General features: G+C 55.8%; 6 protein-coding genes across 6 annotated transcripts; 5 read left to right on the forward strand and 1 right to left on the reverse strand.

Moving 5' to 3' along the window:
* Positions 1 to 132: 132 nt before the first annotated feature.
* Positions 133 to 1,594, forward strand: LTHEOB_9404 (Sh3 domain-containing protein; the record flags this gene model as incomplete). Its single annotated transcript, XM_035518989.1, has 2 exons — positions 133 to 503; positions 556 to 1,594. 2 exons carry the CDS (start codon positions 133 to 135, stop codon positions 1,592 to 1,594), a joined length of 1,410 nt encoding a protein of 469 aa, XP_035369009.1.
* Positions 1,595 to 2,660: 1,066 nt separating this feature from the next.
* On the reverse strand, positions 2,661 to 4,383 carry LTHEOB_9405 (uncharacterized protein; the record flags this gene model as incomplete). The annotated part of the gene is made up of 4 exons (XM_035518990.1): positions 2,661 to 3,287; positions 3,344 to 3,829; positions 3,883 to 4,156; positions 4,205 to 4,383. 4 exons carry the CDS (start codon positions 4,381 to 4,383, stop codon positions 2,661 to 2,663), a joined length of 1,566 nt encoding a protein of 521 aa, XP_035369010.1.
* Positions 4,384 to 4,672: 289 nt separating this feature from the next.
* Positions 4,673 to 5,725, forward strand: LTHEOB_9406 (Thymidylate synthase; the record flags this gene model as incomplete). The annotated part of the gene is made up of 1 exon (XM_035518991.1): positions 4,673 to 5,725. The coding sequence occupies one exon, from the start codon at positions 4,673 to 4,675 to the stop codon at positions 5,723 to 5,725; it is 1,053 nt and encodes a 350-aa protein (XP_035369011.1).
* Positions 5,726 to 6,831: 1,106 nt separating this feature from the next.
* On the forward strand, positions 6,832 to 7,922 carry LTHEOB_9407 (uncharacterized protein; the record flags this gene model as incomplete). The annotated part of the gene is made up of 2 exons (XM_035518992.1): positions 6,832 to 7,324; positions 7,384 to 7,922. 2 exons carry the CDS (start codon positions 6,832 to 6,834, stop codon positions 7,920 to 7,922), a joined length of 1,032 nt encoding a protein of 343 aa, XP_035369012.1.
* A 1,851-nt stretch (positions 7,923 to 9,773) lies between these two features.
* LTHEOB_9408 (Zinc finger mynd-type protein) lies at positions 9,774 to 11,096 on the forward strand (the record flags this gene model as incomplete). Its single annotated transcript, XM_035518993.1, has 1 exon — positions 9,774 to 11,096. The coding sequence occupies one exon, from the start codon at positions 9,774 to 9,776 to the stop codon at positions 11,094 to 11,096; it is 1,323 nt and encodes a 440-aa protein (XP_035369013.1).
* Positions 11,097 to 12,459: 1,363 nt separating this feature from the next.
* LTHEOB_9409 (Cystathionine beta-synthase) lies at positions 12,460 to 14,120 on the forward strand (the record flags this gene model as incomplete). The annotated part of the gene is made up of 2 exons (XM_035518994.1): positions 12,460 to 13,431; positions 13,485 to 14,120. The coding sequence occupies 2 exons, from the start codon at positions 12,460 to 12,462 to the stop codon at positions 14,118 to 14,120; spliced, it is 1,608 nt and encodes a 535-aa protein (XP_035369014.1).
* Positions 14,121 to 14,616: the final 496 nt, after the last annotated feature.

The following is a 14,616-nucleotide window of genomic DNA, read 5'->3' on the forward strand; positions in this document are numbered from 1 at the left end:
GCACCTCACTCGCGGCCCATCGCACGTTCGTCCGGTAGCACTTTCAACCCTGCTGCCGGCGATTTCAAGCCTCAGCTGCATTCCATCACTTCCCCTACGTCTACTGCTCTCACCCATGAAAACGTTGAGACAATGGCTGCCGTGGTTCCTCATCACCACCAAGAAGATGGAAATCAGCAAGTCACGGTATTTGCATCGGACCTCCACCAGCTTACCAGCTTCTTCAACGAGGAGATCTTGTCCTTGCGTAAGGACATGGAGATGCTAAAACAGGGCGGATGGACTGTCACAGTCGGCGCCTTCCAGCCATCCAAGACGTTCGACCTCACCGAGGTGAATGCCACTCGCGAGCGGCTTCAGAAATCCAGTGGCTTTCTCGGCGCATTGATGGCCAAGTCGTCTGCCAACGCCATGAAGCAAGTTGAGGGCCCTCCCAGCCCGCCTAACACGCCCAACCGGAACGGCAGTGGCCTGTCTACCGCACCTGCAGTGCAGCCACCCAAGTATGTCCCCGATATATAACAATGCGGATTTCTTACTAAACATTTGTTTCAGCGGTGTCTTTGGTGCAAAGCCGGATGGGTTTCTAGACTCGAAGGATGACACTAACGACAGTGATCCCAAGTCCCCTCCGGTGAACCCAGACACACCGATTCCGTCTACTGAGGACCTGTCGTTTGTCCACATGTCCTCGGCTGGCAATTGGCAGCCCTTAGCAATCCGCAGCTTGCGCCCACTGGACGACGCGATCACCTCGACTATTCCTTCGCCCTCTACCATGCAGACCTTCTCTTGGGACTTCATCCGAAAGTTTCTCCTCGGAAAGGTCTGGAGCCCGGGCTTCTACTATCATCCAGTGGCCGAAGGCGTCAGCATTATGCCATCCCGAACCTATTACCTTCTGGATGCCTCGACTGACCCTTATCTCCCACGCTCGCCCGCTGCCCATGGTGCCAAGTTGACCGCATTCTTCAACCCGGAAAATCCCGAGGACGTTGATGGCGACGAGGCGGCCGCTGCCTTCGACAACGTGCCAGTGTTCGTTGCAGCATCGGACTGGGCAAAGAGGCACAAGCTTGAGAGCGATGGTGACGAAGTCGGCGGTCGCAAAGAGTACCTCTACATGGGAATGTACAGCCAGCTGCGCTTCTCGGACAAGCTCGACTATGACAGGCAGGTTGAACAAGTGCCGGACGCCGTGAAGATGTACTGGGCCGAGCAGCTCGCAGATGTCGCACGTCCTAGCTGGGTCACGGAGGCCTTGATGAAGGCCTTCGTGCCAAAGCCGGAGTACGAGGGTCACTTGCCGGGCCTCCAGGGTGCCGAGGACGACGTTGTCAGGCAGGAGATTGGTCGGCACGTACGTGATCTGAGGGAGTGGGAAGAGTTGGCCAGGAAGAAAGTCGGAAAGCTTACCAAAGAGAAGGTCCTCCAGGCGTTCGCCAAGGAGGATGCTGCGGATCCGCCCGGTCTAAGGCTGTGGTGGGAGTACTTGCAGTGCACTGGCTGGGACCGCGGCTTCTACGACATGCTGGTGCGCGAGCAGCAGAAGTGGGTCGAGAAGGAAAAGAGGGTCGTCAAGTCCATGGCGTAAAGGCTATGGCTTGGCTGGGTGGGACTGTTCAGAGAAGAGAGAAAAGAACAGCGGATCAATGCTTGGTTTTGGTTTGATGCGTTTGGGTAGTGGGCATCTCTTTGCAAATTTGCAACATTGGATGCACTTCCGTGATACCAGATCATGGAAAAACTCATCTGCATTTGGAGGACAAATTTACTCAAGGTACTATCAATGGGCATTTCACGGTAGCCGCGTCGATGCCTTTTGCTGGCGGTACCACCTTTCTCTTACATAGCTTCACCCCTTTAGCTTAATCACACCAGATAAACAACTAATACAACCCAAATTCTTTGAAGCACATATATCCCAAGAACACTCTCTGGCGCAAAAGCGAACCCACTTCTTAGCATTGCCCGGGAGATTATAGTACTCCCACAACTCTTGTCCCGGCTGAGACGACTGAGAGCGCCACGGGAGCTAGATTCCCGCACCTTTATCAAGTTAAGGCGCCACCAGAGATCAATTGGAAGCTTGATAGGGTAAAATCAGGTATATCCTAAGAAGTCTCTTCTGATCCGGTCGAGGTATGGTAAGGAGCTATGATATAGTGGCTGTTGCTAGTTAGTGTATTATAATTTCGCATTGAATTCTGCGTCATGCTCTAGAGTTGGAGTGCGGTGGATCATACAGAAATTGAATTTTCTTTGTTTGCAGTTGCCGCTCGCAGTGACGGAAACGCATGTTTATTCTACTACGCGCTCATTGCGTATTCTCTCAGAGCTTCGAAATTCAGATTTGGAAGATATAAATTAGTTGAATAACCCCGTTCAGAGCAGTCAATACTCTTCTATAAATTTATCTCCTCGGCCGGCTTGATCCACCGGCACGTCCACCAGCACGCCCACCAATTACTTTTTCAAGTTTAGCGTCTTTTTAATCGAGAGATGAATAATCTAGATTTCTTACTCACACACGTTCCTACCAATCACAAAGCTACAATACAGTACTACGTAGTGGGCGTGCCGGTGGACGTGCCGGTGGATCAAGCCGGCCGAGGAGATAATCCACACAAACACACTTGTGCTCTGCTGTTTCAGCCACTCTACTCATCTGGATTCCCCCATCTTCCAATAAATGCCCTCTCCCTCCTTTTTGACTTCGCATCTCCCCCAGCCACATCCATCTTCTCCTGTAGCTCAGGCATGATACTGCTCACCTCTCCGATACCCCTCTCGATCGCCTTCAATCCTTCTTCCACCTCTTTCTTCGTTACCTCCACAGTTCCATACTCAGAGTTCGCGTATAGCGCTGCCAGCATCTCCTGCACTTCAACTGCGCCCGAACTCACGGCTTCGCTAATGCTTTGCACTGCTGCATTCTGACTCGAGTCAATGTGCGCGAGAAGGCGGATCTGGCGGTCCATAACTGCTTGAGCAAGAGCCTGGAGCGGCGGAGTCTTTGCAGCGGGGGGAAGTACGATGTCCAGCTGTCGGAGGAGCTGCTGTGTCGCCGCACTAAGCTGGACAGGCATAGAAGCATTGCTCTTGGCGCGAGCGCGGGCGGCTGCGGCCTGCTTGTAAGGCGAAGAGCGAGGCGCGGGCGGAGGGGGCATGGTCGTAGAGAAGAGTGCGCTGATTTCGGCTAGAGCGGTGGTACAGGCACGTAAATCGGCGGCATGCATTGTAAGGTGGTTGAGGCGATTGGTCATATATTCCAATGAGGCGAGGATCTGGGTATTTCGATTAGAGACGGAACTGCACGGGCAGATACGAATGTGAAGCTTACATAGTCGAGCCAGCGTGTTTGTAGACGCTTTTGCTGGCCCTGACCCTGTTCGAGGGTCTGGACGATCGGTCTGTGCAGTTCCTGCTCAACACCCATCTGAGCAACGGAAGTAATCTCAGCGTGCAGCGTCTCGAGCTCTTCTTTGAGCGCCTCTTTCTCGGCTAAAGCTTCCTCCTCGGGTCGTTCCCCTTCGTTTGAACCATCGTCAATTAAGAGGGTTTCATGGAAGATACGATCAACCCGTGCTCTAATAGTGGCCGCTCTGAACGACACTAGTGATGCGCACCACTGGTCGATAGCTTGGGAATCAAATTGTTCCTCGGAGGGCAGCTCGAGCTTCGAAGAAAGCTTCGAGACTGCGGAAAGCATGCGATCATCAGAAGTAAAGCGGTCGTTGACCACGGATGTCAAAGTAGATGCTGCAGACTTGGCCTGCTTTTGAGAAGACGAGACACGGTCATTAATGGCATCTGACAGTCCATCTATCTGCTTAATGTCAGCAAATTCCCCGGGTTGCTCAAATAGACTTTTCCGCTTACGTCAAAGTCCAACTGGCCTTTTTCTGAGGCGTTTTTCCGCCTGCGGTCGTCGAGCTTTCTTCGAATCGCATTGCTCGGCTCTGCATTCTGCGTGCGAAGCTCAAGGAGCGCATCCATCTGAACCTCGAGGGTTTTGGTCTGCTGATCAATAGCAGTAGTGGAAGCCTCCAAAGCTTCGATGGCAGCCCGGATTTCTTCATCTTGGAAGGGCTGGATCTCTGGCGCGTCCACACGGTCCTTGACCGCTTCGTCTTGTGCGCACAAGGCTTCGTACCTTGATAGGCATTAATTATGCATTCATATTCAAGTTTTGGCGTCTTACAGGTCGAGCTCCTCTTTGCTCAAGAGGGTGTCTGACTGTAGATATTCTTCCACCCACGAGGCAGCGTCGTGTTGCGTTTTGACCGATTCGAAGGCCCACTGCACGTCATCGCGGGTCAAGGGTATGCGGCGCTCCCGCAAGACGGCGAGCAAACGGTTGAGGGAATTGTCGTCACGCATAGTTCTAGCACACAGCGGTACTCGTTCCGGCCGCCCGTTTCCGATATATGGAGAGTGCTGCAGGGGCAGTGTGGGTGATGAGTCGTGAGCCTTCGGGCAGCGACTGTTTACTTTTGATCGACGGCCTCGGCAACCGCAGAAGACGTCGGAACTTGGCAAGCGCCGATCACGGCGCGTCGCGTCCCTCTGGAAGCGCGTTTTCAGCGCGCGTCTTCCCACACACTACTTTCACCGCAATCGCTTTTTTTTCTTTCGCTATCTCCGCCAGGGTAGTTCCAATATCGTCGCAATGTCTCCCGGCGCTGTAGAAACCGTCATCGCCCCCGAAAACCCGCCTTCCTCGCTAAAGACGCCCGCGAAGCCTGCTTCAGGCTTGTCTATTCGACATGAAGAGTACCAGTACCTCGATTTGATCCGCGACATTCTCGAAAATGGCGAACATCGTCCTGACCGTACTGGAACGGGCACATACTCCATCTTTGCGCCTCCGCAGCTGAAATTCTCTCTTTCTCGTCCTTCGTCGAACCCGGGAGAAGAAGCGACACCAGTCCTCCCCCTTCTCACTACGAAGCGCGTATTTCTGCGTGCAGTTATTGCTGAACTTCTCTGGTTCGTCGCTGGCACCACCTCATCTAAACCATTGTCGGAGGCTGGCATAAAAATCTGGGACGGAAACGGATCGCGCGAGTTCCTTGACAGCGTGGGACTGTCTCACCGCGAAGAGGGCGACCTGGGCCCGGTATATGGCTTCCAGTGGCGACACTTCGGAGCAGAGTATGTGGATGCGAAGACAGACTATACGGGCCAAGGTGTTGACCAGTTGGCCGATGTCATCGACAAGCTGAAGAACAAGCCGTATGACCGCCGCATCATCATGAGCGCATGGAATCCGGCAGACCTGAAGAAGATGGCCCTGCCCCCTTGCCACATGTTTGCACAATTCTACGTGAGCTTCCCGCGCGCAAAGAGGGGCGAGCATGGCGAGGAGAAGGAAAGACAGGAGAAGGAGCGCGGGGTGCTGCACTGCCTGCTTTATCAGCGGTCTTGCGACATGGGTCTCGGCGTCCCTTTCAACATTGCGTCGTATGCTCTTCTCACGCACATGCTAGCGCACGTCTGTGACCTGACCCCCGGGACGCTGACGCATACCATGGGTGACGCGCACGTCTACCTCGACCACGTCGATGCGCTGAAGGTGCAGCTGGAGCGAGAGCCACGAGACTTCCCGGAGCTTTCAATCAAGAGGGAAAAGGGCGGTAGCATTGATGGATGGGCTGTCAGTGATATCGAGGTCAAGGGCTATGACCCGCACAAGACGATTGCTATGAAGATGTCGGTTTAGACAGAAACATTACGGGCATTGGGCAGGCGTTCGGATCCAGGTGGATTGGTAAAGTTGGTTCGCATTGGCAGAAGATTGGGCGGCTAGTGACAGTAATTAGACGTCCGTACCGGCAAATGTTATCTCATGCATGCATGATTCAGTAAGTCCCGGATATCCAGGAAGCAGACGTACTGGCACAACTGTTCTCGTTGCTACGGAAGTTCAAGCAGAAAGGCGTCATCGGGGTAAATGATAGGCAGAGACGGCAGTGGATGTCGAGATTCGTGGTCCTCTTAAAGCCAACGTCGTCGTCACACAAATCGTTTTCTGCGGCAACGGGATGCAGGCAAGAGACGATCGCTGCTAGGTCTTCCAGAAATACGAGAGCCTGCGCCAACGGACCGGGCAGATAGGGAAATGCAGCGACGAACCGCTCCCCTTGCGAACCCACATGGATTGCGGCGCCGAACTGTTGCGGCGATCTCTGGAGAGGCAGCGGGACAGCGACAAGGATGCTGGTGTACATGGGCGCTACGGAAAGGAGCAAGTGCATTAGCGCCCAGTTTGAGCGGGTCGCACGAGTCCGAAGTGTATTCGCGAGCCGGAGGTTCAGGGAGCGCTGGGCCCGCAAGCCCCGATAATCTTCGTGTTGAGCGGCATGGCTGGGCTGAAGCGGCCGAGCCCGCGCGCCCAAAGCTCCGCCCACAGCTCCCCCGCTCGGTGCTCCTCTTGGACGCTGTTCTCCTCGTACTCTCGTTCTGCTAGATTTCAGTCGCTCGCTGCAGTCGCCTGCTGTTCCGCGCCAATTGCAGCGCTTCTGACCGGCGGCCCCTCGCATCCGCAGCCGCCGTGTTTGTGCTTGGCCGTCGCGGTGTTGACGCCCTCTCCCCAGCCACCGCCGCGCCATAATATTCGCGCTATCGCTCCACCATCACCACCACCACCAGCTTTTCCTGCCATCGCATTATCCCCCATAGATCACCCCCCAACCACCTCGTACCGCGGAGCCAAACCTGTTCGGCTCCCTCCGCACCACCGGCACGATTGCGACCGCTCGTCAGCCCGCAATAAAGCCAATTCCTCACCCGCTCGGCTCCACGCTCTCGCTTTCTTGTTTCCGCACTATGTTCTTCAAGCGCCGCTCGAGGGCCAACTCTTACCTTGAGGAAACTGACTCGCCCACCAACAAGACTTTTGAGAAGTACGAGCGCCCGCCCTCCTCGCGCCGCGACTCCGCTGCTCCCGTCAACGGCAGTCACGAGCCCATCGCCCCGATCGAGAAGGAGACGCAGATGTATCCGCGCCAGAGCGGCCCCCAGGAACCCTTCTCACCCCAGCGCACTATGAGCGGCGGCCACAACGCCATGCCCTCCATGGACCCGTCGCACGGCGGCATGGGCATGCCCATGAGCGGCGGCATGCACATGAAGCCTTCCGAGCCCTCCCTCGGCGCTCCCGACCTGCTCACGCGCGCCTTCAACGAGGCCGTCAGGCCCTACACCGAGCGCATCGACCAGCTGGAAGGTCAGATCGCAGAGCTCAATGCCTGGATCGAGACGCTGGAGCAGCAGAGAGCCGAGGTGCACTCTTGGATTGACAAGAGGGGCCTGCGCCCTGGTACGATCAACCGCTTCCTTTCCGCGACGGCCGCCTTCAACCGTGCTAATAGACCGCAGATGTTCCTCCTAGCATCGCGAAGCAGATGGATCGCGACGACCCTGCCGCTGCCGGTACTCTCAACGCGCAGCTTGACCGCAAGATCACCATTGTCAACTTCGATCTTCATCGTTTGCAGGATGACCTGAACGACAGCATCTCCGCCTCCCACTTCGCCTCGGCCATGGCCAAGTTCCTTCCGGACATCGCGCGCCTTGCTTCGCTTCGCACCGGTCCGCGCTACGCCTTCGACCTGATCCTGAAGCTGGGCGGCAACCTCAACGCTCACGGTGGCTTGGACACCGGTGATGCCGAGGATATCGCCGCTCGGCGCGACTTCTATGGCCGTCTCGACCAAGCCATGGTCGAAGTCGTTCGCCGCCGCTTCGACGAAGGCGAAGACTGGCCGGTTCAGCGCGAGATCAAGCGTATCGAGAAGACGGCTGCTTACCTACGCAACTTCGGCGTCGAACCGTATTTCCCTGCCACTCTTCACCTGATGGAGAGCAAGCTTCACGGAGCCAACGGGGCCCAGGGAAGTCCTCCCGGATACACGTAAGGACAACCTTCCTCGACAATCACCCGTCCGACATTCTCTTCTTCGACAAACAACTTTTTTTGCAACGACTTTCAACGGTCCAGCAACATTTTCCCTTTTTACAACTTCACCAAAACACTTTTCCAAAAGGGAACCGGTTTCTAATTTGCTTATTGTTTTTCAGCAGCCGAACTGGTAGTTTGCGCGAGAGGAGAAGCTTGCAAAATGAAAGAAGCAGCTTAATGGTTGAAGATTGACTCCTTCGAGACCTCGGTGAGGAGGCAGAAGAACATGCGGACAGCGACAAAAAAGAAAAGGATCACATGTGGTACATATTATGACCTCAACATCCTGTTAAGAGGCACTGCGACAAGACCTCTCGCGCACAAATTCTCCTCGCGCGGACACGGACGGTACGATGCGCCTGCGATCCACAGCATCTCGGGTACTATTGCCGGCCATTTCCGCTCGCGGCACTTTTCATTATTGCGAGCTGTACTGTTTTCACGGCCTTTTGATTTTCTCGTTTTCCTCGAAACAACCGATGTTTCCTTGCCTCTAGATGGGGCTTGGACCATCAACCGTTTTCTCGGATTGACGATAACGACCCCGTCACGACCAAGATCCCCCTTCTCAGCCCCTAATCCCTTTTCAATCCCGCCTCCGATTGACGAGTCTCTTTGCGATCTCTGGCGTTTTCACATCGGATTCATTTCGTGTCACTTCCTATTCAAATGCTTCTCTTTCTCTTCTTGTGGCGGATGTAGTTCGTGCGTACAGTGATACCAGGGGCGTGGGGGAATTTCAGGGTAAAACAAATGGGTCTTTGGGTACACTTCGAGCAAGCCGGCAAGCGTATCATTGTCTAGACTAATGATGATGGCTAGCATACACTCAGTTGACAAATTTTCTTATAAGTGTTCTGTGCCTCTTAACGCCAAAACAGTGGACACTGCCCGTCAACGCAGGCAGTCGGCCGCCCAGCATAGAAGCGTATCACCCCTTTCGGCTTGCCGGACTGGTCAGGGATACTCCACCACAATAAACCGGCATTCGGACAATGCGCACTTCGTTCTCAACCTTTTACTCGATCAAAATTGCTCAAGAGCGTTTGATACTTGGTCAATATTTTGTTGGCGCTCTCGGGGAGTAACAAATTTGATTACGGTGGCAGTCGTCGATCTGCTCCAAGTACCGTGGTGCGCCAGAGGAGGCCATTAAAATCAGCAACTTCGAAGTTTTCACCCGCTTGGGAAATTTCCAGCGAGTGGCCGGGTGAGCGTACGCGTTTCACTGACTTTATTGCTCTGTGAACAGCCGTAGCGCTAAACCGATTGGCTTATGGATGACTGCAGCGGGTCAGCGGTGTCCACTGATCCGGAAGCTTATGCATACTCTGGAACTTTCCCCGCTTTTCTGCACTGAGTTTGGCCAGTCGCCAGTGCCTTGGGAATTTTACTGAAGAGCTGCGTTTAACGTTAGGGAGTCAAAGAGTGACGACAGACACAGGAGCTGTTGGTACTACCGCAAGGGGATAATCATGTACTTGGCGTGGCGTCCGTCAAGTTCAGTCAGCCGCGTCTGTTACACGAAAGTCTCTTGCAAAGTGATACAGCAGACAGCTACCGCACATGAGAACTGTTTAAGTAACGGTAGCTGTCCAAGGTGAGTGTACGTCAGATACCATGAGATCCTTGTTGAAATGATTGCTTCAACGCCCTCTTAACATGACAAGACTTAAAAGTCGCCGTGCTGACCATCGTCGATCCGCGCTCATAGGGCCTCTTCTCTTTGTCAGGATAAGCGTTCCGAGGCTGAGGATATATCCACCTCTGCTCTACTTCGATATTCCTTCGCCTGCGACTCGGCAAAATGGATGGCCCCAAGGAGTTGTGTTTAACGTGCAACAAGCCAGCGGCGAGCAGCTGTGCACGTTGCCACTGCAGCAAGTACTGCTCGAAGGACTGCCAGGCCGCCGACCATCAAACCCACAAGCTCCTATGCCGCGCCTACTCATCACTCAACCGCTCGGTTCGACCCAGCCACGAGCACAAGCTCGGCATCTTCTTCCCTCAGGACGATCGCAAGCCCAAGCTCGTATGGGTGCACTTCTCGTGGCACGATGACGACGAGGTCGACTACGGCCACGGCTTCGGTTCCCGCTTCCAGATGGCCGACAGCGAGCAACACCTGGGCGAGATGGGGGCGGAGAGCCAGATCCAGTACAACACGGTGCTGAAGCGCGAGCTGTCCAACACGATCCGCATCGCCTACCGAGACGCGTTCCTCAAGGACGGCTCGCAGCCCAACCAGGCCATCCAGTCGCTGCCGGCCCGGCGCGGCAACATCTTCGACTGGCGTGGTCCAATACTGGCGTACGGGATGCATGGGCTTGGGCTGGACCAGACGGTGAGCCGCGACCTCGACCTCAACGACTTCCGCCACCTCGTCGACTACCTCGTCACCTACCTCAACCACGAAACGGACGGAGCCTGTCGCCCCGACGGCAACAGCAACAAGAAGGTCAAGGGCGTCAAGATCAACTGCCAGGGCGACCAGGACGCCTTCGGGCTGCCGGCCTTCCAGGAGGTCGAGGTGCCGGGCACGCACCCCATCTTCGTCGGCGTCGACCACGACACGTCCGAGATCGCCGCCCGCGTCGGCATCGCGCTGCTCACGCGCAAGTACCCGGCCAGCTCGGCGTGGGCGAAAGCGACGACCCGCGGCCACCCTTACGTCAACCAGCCCGCCACCTTCCTGCACCTCGCCTGCCGCGACGACGAGACGGCGGGAGCCGCCTGGGGCTGGGCCCCGCCGCCGTGGCAGCACGACGTCGGCAGCGTGCTCGCCGTGCGCGCCGACCAGAAGCCGCTGCACCCGCTGCACGTCGAGGCCCTGTGCCGCTTCTGCCAGTTCGAGATGGGGCCCATGTTCGAGCACTCCTTGGGCATGTACAGCGCCAAGACGAAGCCGCTGAAGAAGGACTTGGTGCTGGCGCACGCCACGAGGCCGTTCTTCGAGCTCTTTTGGGGCAAGATGCTGGATCAGAAGCTCAAGGAGAGTGACGGTGCGGCGAGCCAGGTTTGGGATCCGTATGAGGATGCTGAGGAACATGAGCGTGAGATGGAGGCCCTTTTTGCGAATCTTGGAATCCATTCTTTTGGGAACAGTGGGGGCACCGCTAAAATTGGGTAAGCATGCATGAACGAGGATATGAGGATGGAAGACCTGTGTATGAGGAAGGCACAATCATGAGGCCAACGGCAGAGCCGTGGCAAATGGCACAAGAGACGTCTAGCAGAAATTACAAGAAGGGAAGGCAGGGCCGAAAAACGAGGAGGCTCTCCGAACCAAAACCCAAAGTGGGGGGAGGGGGCAGGTAAGAAGCGAAACTTCTGAAATGTTGATCTCCTTAGCGGCGCCCCCGGGACATTGCAAGCGATGGTAAGAGAGGCTGCAGATTGCCAACATTGAGAATATAGGTAGACTTCAGTAGTTTTACTCCCCGGGGAACATCGGATATGGGACAACCCGGAGCTGAAGTGGACGTTATAACCGGCTGGATGGACACCAATCAGCGTTCAGATAATTCCATGCTTGATTATAACTTGATGAGATTTGCCAGGTACAACGCAACCCATGATGCAGATCAGCGGGTGGATCAAAACTTTAAGTCCTCCACAGCTTCTGAGCTGTACAGATAATATAACGGAGAGAAGTGATCCACAGAGGGGGGACGATGGACCAGATTCGTCCTTCCTACACCTGGCTTCATCAATTTAGGATTCAACCATCTGGTTTCATGAAGCCGAACGTAGGTACTGCATGAAAGGGCACGATTGCTTGTAGTAGGGTTTATTATTCGGCCCGCCGAGCTGCAGGGGGCGGGCATGCCGCGCTTCCAAGATAGGATGTATAGATACCGCTGCCACTGGGGTCCACTTGGCCAGTTCGTTTGATCCAAACCAATTCATCTCAGCCTTGGTTGTCACAATGCCATTTTCAGAGGCCGACACCTTATCCGACGCGAGTTTGATAAGAGCTGGTCGAAGACTTGACTTGCGAGGAATGAGTTGGGACATATAGATGAAGCGGGAGTGAAAACTTTGAGCATAGCCATGCTACGGCCCGAATTGAAGGATTGCACGCACAATACTGCAGAATGCAGTAAGAGAGACGAATTGTCTGGCGTCTCGGCAACAGAAAAGAGAGGCGGCAACGACTTTCTTGCCGGCGAAAGATGCCGAGTTTGGCAAGCGGGTCCGCAATGGCGTCAGCGGCAGATCAGCGTTCCCTGAGGATCTCCCATCACCAGTTCATCCGATATGGCGATACTACCTGCTGATGTCCATGAGAATCTTCACAGAGTGGCCTGTTGGCGATGAGGCAAGGCCGAGGAGCGATGTCGTAATTCGAAATTTGCAGCGCGCCGAGAACGCGCTTAGACGCGGCTTCGTGTGAATGACAAAGATTTCCGTGATCGTCCCACCATGATGTCTCCTTCCCCTCCACCATCCCCTCCTCTCCCCAAGCACCCTCACCACAGCCCGCAGAAACCATGGCCTCCACTACCAAGCCGGGCATCCCGCCCGTCGTGCTCGACACCATCACCCAGCAGATCGGGAACACGCCAATGGTGCGCCTGAACAAGATCCCCCAAAGTCTCGGCATCGACGCCACCGTCTACGCAAAGCTCGAGATGTTCAATGCCGGCGGTAGCGTGAAGGACCGCATCGCCCTGCGCATGATTGAGGAGGCCGAGCGCAGCGGTCGCATCAAGCCCGGCGACACCCTCATCGAGCCTACCAGCGGCAACACGGGCATTGGCCTGGCCCTGGTCGGCGCCGTCAAGGGCTACCGCACCATCATCACTCTGCCCGAGAAGATGTCGGCCGAGAAGGTCTCCGTCCTGCGCGCCCTCAACGCCGAGATCATCCGTACCCCGACCGCCGCCGCCTGGGACTCTCCCGAGAGCCACATCGGCGTGGCCAGGAGGCTCGAGAAGGAGCTGCCCAACGCCCACATCCTGGACCAGTACAGCAACGTCGACAACCCGCTTGCCCACGAGTACGGCACTGCCGAGGAGATCTGGACCCAGACGAATGGCAAAATCACTGCCCTGGTGGCTGGCGCCGGAACTGGAGGCACAATTACCGGCATTGCAAGGGGCCTGAGGAAGCACAAGCCGGACGTCAAGATCATTGCGGCTGATCCGCATGGAAGTATTCTTGCTCTGCCTGAGAGCTTGAATGAGGAGAAGAAGAACCAGCCCTACAAGGTTGAGGGTATCGGCTATGACTTCATTCCCGACGTTCTGGACCAGAAGGGTGTCGATACTTGGTACAAGACCGACGACGTAGAATCCTTCCAGTTCGCGAGACGCCTGATTGCCGAAGAGGGTATTTTGTGCGGTGGCAGCAGTGGCAGCGCAATGGCTGCCATGGTCAAGGCTGTCAAGGACTTGGGACTCGGAAAGGATGACGTCGTCGTCGTCGTGCTCCCCGATAGCATCCGGAGCTATCTGAGCAAGGTATGTAGAGCTAGAGGCCCATATGCGTGACGCCGAACTAACTGGAGTGACAGTTCGCTGACGACGACTGGCTCGCCGCCAATGATCTGCTGCCTCCTACGCCTGCGGAGAGCCTGGCGGCGCCGCTCTCTCCCACTCTGACCAGCGCGAAGGATCCGTACAAGGGTGCTACTATCCGTTCGCTCCGCCTGAAGCCCGTCATGACCGTCGCGGCCGAGTCTCCCTGCGCCGAGGCTATCGAGACTATGCGCGACAAGGGCTTTGACCAGCTCCCCGTTGCCACGAGCAAGGGCAATCGCCTGGTCGGCCTCGTCACTCTTGGAAACCTACTCTCTTACATCAGCAGCGGCCGTGCCTCACCCCAGTCGCCTGTCTCGGACGTCATGTTCGATTTCCGAAAGCTGTCGGAGACAGTCAGCGATCCTTCGGATCTGGGGGTCCAGGGCAAGGATAATCTCGTGTTGGGCGAGGATAAGGACAAGGCTACCAAGAGAAGGAAGTTCGTCGAGATCACCAGAGACACGCGTCTGAACGCGCTCAGCCGCTTCTTCGAGTGGAACAGCGCGGCGGTAGTCACGGAGAAGGATGACCAGGGTCACATGAAGGCGGTGGCTGTCGTCACCAAGGTTGACTTGCTCAGCTGGCTGGTCAAGCAGGGTGGGTCCAACGGGACCAACGGCTTGCACTAGAGGCAGAAGGGTGGCTGTAAATGAGGCATGAATGTTCTTGGGCGTGCGGGGCTAGCTCCGAGGGGCGTTTTCAACAAAGAGAAATGACCACGACACAGCACTACCGGCGTTGGTTTTTGGTATTTTTTTTCTCGCTGCAGCAAAGGAAGAAGAGGATCGCAAGATCATGGAGCGCGGAGTTGTATATAGGCATTGCTGGCGTTCATTTTGCTCAGGCGACGCTATCTGCTCAACCTAGATGGAAATTCGACCTGTCCTTTGATCGCAACTCTTTCCTAATCGAGGCACTGGTGTTTCTCATGGTTTATTTTTTCTGGCGGATGGACTAGTACTCGGCCCTCGAATCCAGCCGAGGGGCTCCAGCGTAGCGGGTACGGTGCGGCCCCCCATCGTCTCATCTCATCTCCATATCTTCGAACCGCCCACAGCCAGGGAAAGACACACTAAGCATCGAATCTCCTCGTACCGAGCCGCCAGACCCAGCCAAACAGGGGCG

Source organism: Lasiodiplodia theobromae, assembly GCF_012971845.1.
Source record: "Lasiodiplodia theobromae strain AM2As chromosome Unknown scaffold_31, whole genome shotgun sequence".
Taxonomy (NCBI): Eukaryota; Fungi; Ascomycota; class Dothideomycetes; order Botryosphaeriales; family Botryosphaeriaceae; genus Lasiodiplodia; species Lasiodiplodia theobromae.